Raw genomic sequence first — 11,546 nt, forward strand, 5'->3', positions numbered from 1 at the left:
ATAGTTGCCATTTTACTTCTAGAGATTCGATGGCTTTGGAGACCGAGCTGAAAAACATGTACTTTTTTCCTTCCATCCTAAAAGCAGGTGTTTTAAAAATATCCTTTAAAAAGGACTGAGGAGTGATGATGATAATAATAATAAAGTGTAAAACCATAGAAAAATAAAAAAAAAATAAGTAAATGAAAATAAAAATACAAATGTTGGCACTTCAATCCACAACTAAATTGTCAGCATCTCTGTGGTTGGGGCCAGTAAGCAAAATTTTGGTATGTTTTATAGGCAATTCTGATGAAACAAGTTTAGGAGTCAATTGCTAGTCCAGACCATGATCCATTTATTCGGCAAATGGTTACTAAGTCTCTACGGCTAATGGTCAACTGGAGTATGGTTAGTCAACCAGTCTGCATATAACCTGGGGATCATCTGCCCAAGTCTCTAACCTACTCAAGGAATCTGGGTATTTAATATTTAAATAGAATACACTCAAGCCCACAGCTTACGCACCCTGAGAAAATATCCCTCACAATGTCTTTGAGGATTATGGAGACAAGGTAGCTGGTGTGATCTGAGTTGTGCTGTATGTGCAAAATACACACCAGATCTGATGATTTTTTTGAAACAAAAACTTAAAATATCTCATTAATAACTGTATAGTGATTATATGCTGAAATGCATATTTTAGATTTATTGGGTTAAATAGTTAAATTAATTTCAAAGAAAAAAAAGGACTGAGGAATGATGACGTCGGCAAAAATCAAAACCACTGCATTTCTTATGCAATATGTATAAAGTATTGTTTCGGGAGAATGAAAGTAGTTAAAATGCTCCAGAAAGAGGTCAAAACAACCACAAAGCTAGACATTTTAAACAAAGTTGGGGAGGAAGAAGAACCAATGTTAAAGGCAGGAAACACAAGAAATAAGCAATGCTTCAGGTAACCAAGGCCCAAGATCCCTCAACTCCTCAGAATAGTAATCCTGTATCTTCACCAGAAAACTGGTGTTAAAAACATCACCTTTTGAAACTGTGCACTGGAGTATTTAAAATAAAACTCATAGCTTCAAATGCCCATATTCGGAAAAAATATTGAAAATAACTGAACTACGTGTTCAAATCAAGAAAACAAGTAACAGAGAGTAAAGAAAATGTGTAAGGTTAGAAATAAAACTTTTTAAATTAGAAAATCAAAACAAAAAATAGCACTTTGATCAAAAACATGAACTGATAAAGCCAAAACTAATAAAAACAATGTTAGGGCAGCAAAAATAGATTAAATCAGAAATGAGGTTTTTTGGGTTTTTTTTTTTTTTTGAGATACTTCTTATTTTTGAGAGAGCACAAGTGGGACAGGGGCAGGGGGGGCATGTGGACAGAAGATCCAACAAGCTGACAGCAGTGAGCCCAATATGGGTTCGAACTCAAGAACTGTGAGATCATGACCTGAGCCGAAGTTGGAAACTCAACTGACCAAGCCACCCAGGTGCCCCAAGATACTTTTACATTTATAGAAAAATGCCAGGTACAACTATATGCCATTATGTTGACTGAAGAAAGAAAACCTGAATAGTCCAAAGGCTGAAAACTCTGTAAGACTGTGGTTACTTGCCAGGCATACAAGCAGAGTGTGGGGGAGGAGAGTGGGGAAGGACTGCTTTCACTTTTCACTCAACATATTCTGTAGTCTGAATATTTTATAAGAACCTATAATAAAGAAAATAATGTCAAACACACACACATATTTTTAGATATTGGAGAAGTATACCTACAAACTTACACTTTCTGCGTAACAAAGTAACTCAAGAAGCTTCTTGCTAGAAGGAGGTGCATGAATACTACATTGTACACGTGACTGTTCCGAAGTCGGGTTTGACGGATTCTTCGTCTTTAAATTGAAGACACGTGATCTGAATGGAATTGCAGCCTCTGTGCCCATACTTGGAGTACGAGTTCCATTCTGCAGTGAAGTTACACTTTCCTTTTGACAAAATTCTACAACAGCATAAAGACCCTATGCCAAAAACGTAAGAAAAAACAGAACACATCTCAGACTGATATATTTTAAATAGCATTTTTGCTCAAATTTCCAAACAATCATTGTTAATACTAAAAAAATATTGATTTTTTTAAATTTACAAATGATACACTTCTAACACAAGCACTGGTTTTAATCATTACAAGCAGATTAAGAAAAGGAACACTATAAACTGGTAAGAGTCAACACAAGCTGAAAACAATGATGAAAGAGAAAATTAAAAGGCAAAACAAAAATCCCCTCCCCTTGGACTTTATCAGTAAGATAAGAGACTACTTAAAGGATTCAAATAATGGAATCAGTGAGTTATAAATTACTTATAATCCCATAGTAATAATGCCATAGGGATTTTTATTCTCCTATAAAAAGATCATTAAAGAAATTTAAAGAGAGATGTAAGATATCAAAAGAGAATCTAACTTTACCATACTGCAAATAATGAATGGAACCTTTAACTTTCAAAAGCATGAATGTCAGACTGTTTTTCAAATACTTACAAAGCTCTCATAGAAGAAATGATTATTAATAGGTCCATGTTGGGATAAATATTTTAGAAACTTTTTTACACTGATTTTATTTGGACAATGTATCAAAACGGTTCGCTGTGCCTGTTCTCGTCTTTCTTTCTGCACCTCAGAGAATGTCTTTTTGGGAGTCCTGCCTTCAGAGCCTACGAATGAGACAATATTTCCAACACATAAACACACACACACAAATATAAAATGTAAAGCATATTTTGATAAGGTATATACAGATTTTATAGCTGACTAAAACCACTTTATCCAAATCTCATCTTCTTTCTTCTTCACCTGTAAGAGAATGAAGCTACACTACTTTCGATTTTCATTTACCATTCTCCTGTAATTATCACTAATACTGTCCACTTTCCCAGTTTTGATTTACTACATTCAGTGCAGAGCACTGAAAAGAGAAATATCCACAAAGTTTTAAAAGCCAAATCAAGAACGTAAAATCACCCGTTTAACACTACCCCAAATACACACATATAAAACCTGTACAAGGTTGTAACATACCAAAGCCTAAAAGAAATTATTATAAACCTGAGTGTAAATGAGAATGAAGTTTAGAACTTTAACGTATCGGGGCACCTGGGTGGCTCAGTCAGACTCTTGGTTTTGGCCCAGGTCATGATCTCAGGGTTCATGGGTTCGAGCCCCGTGTCAGGCTCTGCAGAGACGTGGAACCTGCTTGGGATTCCCTCTCTCGTCTTCTCTGCCCCTCCCCCACTCTCTCTCTCAAAATAAATAAATAAACTTACAAAATAACTTTAATGTATTAAAGTAAGTTACTGTTGTTTTTCTTTGTCATGGGTCTTGATCTAGCTCAAACAATTAACAGTGTGTTACCAACCATGTTGTGCTGTGTATCACAGGTACATCAACCAATTTAAAACTCAGCTGCTGTCCTTAAGAATTCATGGTAATTTTACTAAAGAAATAGGGGTAATTTCTTTTTTCATTCCAAACCAAACTAGGGCTGGGGGCTTTACCATCACAGGAAATGAAGACAAGAGCTGTAACAGTCAAGAATTAGATATTAATAATCAACTGACCACAAACGAAGAATCAACCACCAAGTAAAGAGTGTATTAAAGCCAAATGCTGAATTTTAGCAACATATTTCTTCCTCCAAGATACGTAACTTCTAGTTGGGTGGCCTAAAAGTGTTTCTTTTAAATATCTGGAATGGTAGATTCTAGAGATTATAAACCACCAAGTCTGGTAACAATACCCACAAAAAATTCCAAAGAGATTAAATAGTACAGAAAATATAACTGATAACATGGAAATCAGCAGATGCTTTTCGACTCCTTTCAAAAGGTTATAAAACTGATAGATCAAGGAATACTGCAAACACACTGTACCTTGATCTCAGCAAACTCCAAGACATTCTCATGGACAAGACAGAAATGTGTGTTAATGCAGTAAGAGCTCACTGTACCCTAAACCCTGTTCGTTAGCAAAGGCCTGGAGGCAGTCTCCAGTGGCACACCACAGAACTCTTAGCCCTGACATACCCCATGTTTCTAACTGATCAAACACATGCTGAGTTTGATTCCTGCCTTCACTGTACCAGATGCTGAAAATACATCTCTTAAATAGGGGTCCACATCTCCATTCCGGATGCCAATTCTTTAACATCAATCTCTTATTTCAAGGCCTGTATCACAACAGCCACATTCCTCAAATGGTCTTATTCACGCTGGTCTTTTTCTTTTCAAGCCATTCTCTGGTGCCAAAGTGATCTTTATAAATAAGTCTTTTTAAAAAAGTCGTATTCTTTGACTCTCCTGCTTCAAACCTTTCAATAGCTTCCCTACTGCATTCAAGATCAAGCCTAAACCCAACAGCATGGGGATAGTTATTGGCATTTTGCCCCATCTCTCCTCTTCAACGTCTACCATTTCCTTCTACCATTTCCTCCTTCTGCAGTGTTCACTTAAGGTACCCCACACACTGTGAACTTTGACTATCTTCTTGTCTCTGACTGGAATGCCCACCTTCTCATTTTCTGCCCCGGACACTCCCATTCATCCTCCCATAGGTCTGCGAAGACTTCTGACTTCCCATGGTAGGTATCTCCTCCACCTGCGTATTACTTTACTTCAACATCTGTGAAAGAACGTAATTCACAGTGTTGTAATAACTTAACAATATGGAAGAATATATGTCTTCTAGATATTGAGGACAGAGACTATTACTATTAACTGTGATCTCAAGTCCACTGACAGTCCTTCCAATTAGTCCCTATTTCCTTCTTCTTCTTCTTTTTTTTTTGATATAGGCTCTGCCTAGACCACCTCACCCACTTTTCCCTTTGTAACTACCACTTACACATTCTTGTCTCTGATTTTTACGGAGTCCAGACTGTTGCCTAAATGCTTATTGTAAAAGTAAAGTCAAATTATTACATTTTATAAAGTTTAAGTATAAATCCTTCCCTAGTTCTCTGCCCCTAATGACACTCAACCATTAAGTTTGGTACCTATGTTTTCATACATTTTTTTTTTAATTTTTTTTCAACGTTTATTTATTTTTGGGACAGAGAGAGACAGAGCATGAACGGGGGAGGAGCAGAGAGAGAGGGAGACACAGAATCGGAAACAGGCTCCAGGCTCCGAGCCATCCGCCCAGAGCCTGACGCGGGGCTCGAACTCCCGGACCGCGAGATCGTGACCTGGCTGAAGTCGGACGCTCAACCGACTGCGCCACCCAGGCGCCCCAGTTTTCATACATTTTTAAGGCATATACAAATATTTGCATTTCTCCACAGATAAACATTTTTTACACAAAATTACCAAAATCATATTTCACATTGTTGTATAATATGCCTTTAAAAATTTAATACACTGGGGTATCTGTATCAGTATATGTCTACCTCATTTTAAAAGTAACTGTGTAAAAAAAAAAAAAGTAACTGTGTAAGTATTCTTGTTAATTTATCACAGTTTAGCCAATTCTCTACTGATATTCAGATGGTTTACCTCCTGTCACTATTACAAACAATACGGCAATATCATCTGCATACGATGTCTTTGATTTTTATGCAAGTATATCCCTGCAGCTGATCACTAAGAAAGAAGAGAGACTGAATTTAAGATTGATAGAGAAGACTGATAAAAGATGAAGAAATCTGCTTAAAAAGCTGGGAGAGGTACAGTACAATCTAAAGTATTTACAGCTCTGGCCTGAACAACAGTAGGTAAAAATGATGAGGACAAAGTTGTGAAGGGGGGACAAAAAGTTCAGGAAGTTTGAATTTATTCCCTCATAAAAGGTTTATCAAACCTACGAATAACACAAAGTTGAGACTGAAAAGTAGTAAGTGCTAATATTTTATGACAGACTCAATTTCAATGGTCTTGATGACATAATCTGGTAAGCATAAACTTAATAAAAAAAAAAAACTAAGACTAAATACTGTCCTGCACTTAAAATCGAAAACAACATCGGGGCACCTGGGTGGTGCACCTGGGTGGTTCAGTCGGTTAAGTGCCTGGCTCCTGATTTGGGCTCAGGTCATGATCTCACAGGTTCATGAGTTCCAGCCCCACACCGGGCTCCGTGCAGACAGTGCAGAGTCTGCTCGGGATTCTCTGTTTCCCTCTCTCTCTCTGCCCCTCCCCTGATAGCTCGCTCTCTCTCTCTCTCAAAATAAATACACATTAAAAAAAATAAATAAAGACACAATGACATAATGGGGAAGAAAATTAACCTAGCAGCAGTTGCATACAAGAGGCCCAAAAGTTTGATTTGATGAAAGCTCAAAATGAGTCAAAGCGACGTCTTCACCTCTGGGATATGCACAGGGAATGAACAGATATATATACATCTATAAAATTCCAAACTTCATGGAAACAAATGTTCTTAAAAACACAAATTCAAGGGATAACAGCATTTCTTTACTATTTACTGGTCAGGCCACGTACGAAGTATATGTTCTACTGTGGCCATAATGGATATGAAGGATACTGATGAAACAGAGACCACCTGGCGAGGAGTGGTAAAAGGTCTAGAAGCTGACAGAGAATTACTGTAGATTAAGCGGGATTTGCAGCCTGGAGGAAAACTAATGAGAACCCGAATGCTGTCTTCAACTCTTAACAGCAAACCCTCTGTTTGTGCAGCACTTCAGTTTTCCAAGCCTCTACAAATACACTCTATTTCAAATCTCAGAATAAGCTTTGTGATGGAGCAGGTTATCATTACTGGTAAAAAAGAAAAAAAAAAAAAAACAAAAACTTGCACAAAATCAAATATCTAATAAGCTGGATAGCATCTTCTAGATTGCTATCTGTTATCTGATTGCTTAGCCTCTGTCCCCCTTGTTTAAGTGATAGCACACCCCTGCTGGCAGGAAACCACTCTATTAGGTTGTGGGGGGCTGTCAATATTGTTATCCTACCTAGGATACTGACCCTCATCCCCTCGGAGAGACTAAGATTATCAGACTATTTTGGAAAGCTCCTCTTGGTCCAAGAGGTGGGCGTGTGATCAATCAAAAGCTCCTTCTCGGGGAGCCTGGGTGGCGCAGTTGGTTGGGCGTCCGACTTCAGCCAGGTCACGATCTCGCGGTCCGGGAGTTCGAGCCCCGCGTCGGGCTCTGGGCTGATGGCTCAGAGCCTGGAGCCTGTTTCCGATTCTGTGTCTCCCTCTCTCTCTGCCCCTCCCCCGTTCATGCTCTGTCTCTCTCTGTCCCAAAAATAAAATAAACGTTGAAAAAAAAAAAAAAACCTCCTTCTCAGAATTCTTCTAATTTAGGTATAAGATTATCTTACTCTTCCCTTTGGAAAAGGCTATACGCATGTAAACTTGAAGCTGCTGGTGGTCATGGCTCCATGCAGAAGAATCTGAGATAAGGAGGCCACCAAAAAACAGCTGAAGAAAACACTACCGCACATTGACCATATCCACCCAGTTGACCTTAAAGCAGTTGGCTCTTTCTGGAGTCTGGTTACATGGGTTGGTACATTCTCCCCTTTCTACTTAAGCTAATTTGACTTAGCTTCTGTCACCTGCATCCCAAAGAGTATAATACACTATATACACTATATATTCTTACTCTTAAAATCAGGGTTCTTTTCCACTACTCAAATGAAAGCTATGTCAAAACTAACATGGAAATGGGAAATTAGTAGATTTTAGCTCATTACAAACATTTTCAAACCATTAGAACCCAACCAAAAGAGGGAATTAGCTGATTTATGAAATAGTGTGTTCCTTGTTACTAGAAAACATTACTGGGAATGTTTTCCAATGAGTTCTCACATTAAATGGAAACCTCAACTGGATATTTCCCAAGTTCCTTCCAATGATAAAATTTTATGCTTCTGAGTATTAGGTGCAGTTACTTCCTTCTCTTTTTAAAAATGGAAAAGAGGGGCGCCTGGGTGGCGCAGTCGGTTAAGCGCCGGACTTCAGCCAGGTCACGATCTCGCGGTCCGTGAGTTCGAGCCCCGCGTCGGGCTCTGGGCTGATGGCTCGGAGCCTAGAGCCTGTTTCCAATTCTGTGTCTCCCTCTCTCTCTGCCCCTCCCCCGTTCATGCTCTGTCTCTCTCTGTCCCAAAAATAAATAAACGTTAAAAAGCTTTAAAAAAAAAAATGGAAAAGAAATTCAAATGATGATTTTGTTGCACACCACAAGAGTCCCTGTATATTTAGCCAGTTATATGATACAAAATGAAACACATTTTCTAACAAAAACAACAAAGCTGTACTAAATGAAGAGTACAGCCTTGGAATCAGGTTTTTTCCTTATCACTGCTACTTAATAGATGGATAAGTTTGAGCTAGCCACTTGGACTAGCCTGTTTTCTCATCTATAAACGAGTAATAACTCCTTTCATACCAACTTTACAGAGTTCTATTTTCTCAAAGAGCATATGAAAATACTCCCAAATTTAAACCACTATTCAGATGCTAAATTAAAACAGCTTCTTTGGCAGAATTCTTACTCAAATTTCCAGAGTTACTTAAGAATTTTTAACAGAAGCAGCTTCTACCAAAAACAATCCAATCAGTATTTCCATGAAAAGTCATATTAAGTAACACTTCCGCTCCCTGTCAATACGACCCTTTATTTACAGTCTGGGAAGAAGAAAAATCCTACCATTTATTTTAGGAGGGAACATTTTACTTGTTCAGCCTACTATAAAACTACTACCAGAAGTAATTTTCTCTCTTAAAACTACAGCTCCAAGAAATGGTAGTAATAAACATTTTGCCTATTAACTTCACTCGAGATCTAAATTAACTCGATATGTAACCTTACACAAGTTGCTTGGTTCTTTTAGCCTCTTTCTACACCTGTTAAGTGGAGACAATGAAACATTTTTTGCTAGATTGTTTTAAAAACTGTACAGAAGATACAGCTCTTGGGGGTCACAACAGGGCTTCAATAATACGCAAAGAAGCATCTAAATTTAGAACGTCTCCGGGTCGGCAGCCTGTTCCAGTGAATGCAAACCCGTTACCAGGTTACTAAAACGGCCAAAAGGATAAAGCAAAAGGCAATAATTTTCACAGGCAGAATCCTACATTCGGAAGCGGGGAATACTGTTACTCATTAATGCTTCAATACACCCGTCCTCCAACAGCTTGTAAATCAGATACATTTGTGAATGAAGCAACTGACCGATATGTGGCATCACCGTTATCACTGTATTTTATCAAAGTATAAAATATAAGCAAACTGTGCTCGTGGCCTGAACTTCACAAAAATTTACACAACTTCATTACTGTGCACAGGCCTCCCCGAATTAACATCACACCCCACTACTACCATGAGGAACGGGTGGCTCTAAGTTCCCCTAGTGAGATTAGAGGAGGATGGGACACAACCTCACCCTATTGCCAAAGGCTCCTCGGCCGTGTCCGCAGGCCACGCGCTCGCCCGCGATCCCAGTCTCTTCCCCCTTCCCTCGCCCGCGGTGGGTCGCGGCTACAGAGCAAACCGAGGGCACGGCGCCATCACCTGTCTCCACGCTCCCCGACGACTGCTCTTCTCTTTTAATTTCTGCGGCCACAGTTCTTGGGCAACTGAGAAGCCTGTGGATAGGACGCAGCACTTGACTTCTCTGAGCACATAGGGGTAAACTGGCCAACAACCCCACAGCGCGAGCCGCCATTGTCAAAGTAACAGAGGCAGGAAGACGAAAAGGGCACCTGGCTCCTGCGCATGCGTGCTGAGGAATAAGGAACGGGAAGCCTAGAGGGTCAAACTAGGCGAAAGTTGCCGGCCTGAAGATGCCTTTGCTTTCAGATTCGTTTTGGTTTTGCTCTCCCACGGTTCTCTAAAAAGAAGAGCCCCCCGTAGAACGAGCCCACCACCTACTCTTTCAAATAGAGTCATGAAAATAGAACCGGACCTCAAGGTCATAGGGAAGGAGCACTTATTTGGGAATCTATACTTAAGAGTAGAGTAAGTGATAACACTTTTTCTTTATCAGACCTTTACACGTACGGGCTCTCAACCCTTACAACAACCCTGTGAGATGGGAACTATTATTATCGCCGTTTATTTACGGGGAGACTGAGGCGTATGCAAGTTAAGTAACATTTGTAAAGTTACACAGCCAGTCCGGGACAGAGATGGGAGTTAAACCTAGATTACCTGGTGCAAAGTTTTTCTTATAACAAGTTTACTGAGATTTAGTTCATATTCTACACAATTCACCACTTTAGGTGTCCCATTCAGTGGTTGTGAGTGAGTATACCACAAAGTTGTGCAACAATAGGCATAATCATTTTTAGAACACTTTCATCAGCTCCAAAAGAAACCTTGTGCCCATTAGCTAGCACTCCCCCAGTCCCCACATTCCCCCCCGCCCTAAATAACCACTTATCTACTTTTTGTCTCCATGCTTTTGCCTTTTCTAGACATTTCATAGAAATAGAATCATGCAATATGTGTTTTTTGTGACTGGCCTCCTTCACTTGGCATAATACTTTCAAGGTATCAGCACTTCATTCCTTTCTATGGCCAAATAATAGTCCATCACGTGGTGTTAAAAGATAAGCTGGGGCATATTAAAAATTTTAAGAGATTGTTTGAACAAAAATAAATTCAAATCAGGCAACGTCCAATCTAGCAGACAGAAAGGGCGTTTATAGGCAGAAGGGAAGACTTGAAAATATAAATGAAAGATTTTCACAGGCAGAAGAGAGCAGGAACAAGGAAGTAATGGTGAGCAAAAAACACACTGGTTTGCATAAAGTTACTTTCCTTTAGGGGATGTCCCAGTTTATCAGTCAAATAAACTGGTTCTAATCAAGTGAGTTCTGATTGATGGGCTTAAGATTCTATTTCTGGGAGAGTTGAAACTGTAATTAGGTTTTGTTTTGGTTACATGAGGCTTACACAAGTGACTCTATCTGGGGCCTGTTGTCTTATTTTTAACAAAGGATATGCCACATATGGTTTCCCATTTCTGTTGTTTCTGTCTTTTGGATATTATAAATAATGCTGCTATGAACATCCATTATCAGTTTTTGTATGAACATATGTTTTCACTTCTCTTGGCCATATACCTATGAGTAGAAGTGCTGGGCTGTATGGTAATTCTGTGTTTAATCTTTCGAGGAAATGTCAGGCTATTTTCCAAAGCAGCTGCATGATTTTCATTCCCACTAGTAGTGTAAGAAGTTTCCAATTTCTGCACATTCTTACCGATACTTGTTATTATTATTATTTTTTAACGTGTATTCATTTTGAGAGACAGAGACAGAGCATGAGCAGGGGAGGGGCAGAGAGCAAGGGAGACACGGAATCTGAAGCAGGCTCCAGGCTCTGAGCTGTCTGCACAGAGCCCGATGTGGGGCTCAAACCCATGAACCCGTGAGATCATGACCTGAGCCAAAGTCAGATGCTTAGCTGACTGAGCCACCAAGGTAGCCCTTCTGGGTTTTTGTGTGTGTGTGTTTTAATAGCCTTGCTAATGGGTATGAGTGGTATCCCACTTTTGATTTGCATTTGATGAATGTTGAGCTCT

The 11,546-nt window shown here is 39.3% G+C and overlaps 1 protein-coding gene across 1 annotated transcript in view; it reads right to left on the reverse strand.

The window, feature by feature from the left end:
* Positions 1-9,708, reverse strand: part of MTPAP (mitochondrial poly(A) polymerase) — a 32,991-nt gene extending 23,283 nt beyond the window's left edge. The window contains exons 1-3 of the mRNA XM_040451081.1: positions 9,530-9,708; positions 2,533-2,705; positions 1,778-2,011 (exon numbers count right to left, since the gene is read on the reverse strand). Coding sequence (XP_040307015.1) covers positions 1,778-2,011; positions 2,533-2,705; positions 9,530-9,683 — 561 coding nt within the window. The 5' untranslated portion in view covers positions 9,684-9,708. The remainder of the gene's footprint in view (positions 1-1,777; positions 2,012-2,532; positions 2,706-9,529) is intronic.
* Between the last annotated feature and the right edge of the window lie 1,838 nt (positions 9,709-11,546).

Source organism: Herpailurus yagouaroundi, unplaced genomic scaffold (assembly GCF_014898765.1).
Source record: "Herpailurus yagouaroundi ecotype Mexico unplaced genomic scaffold, PumYag 203, whole genome shotgun sequence".
NCBI classification, from domain to species: domain Eukaryota; kingdom Metazoa; phylum Chordata; class Mammalia; order Carnivora; family Felidae; genus Herpailurus; species Herpailurus yagouaroundi.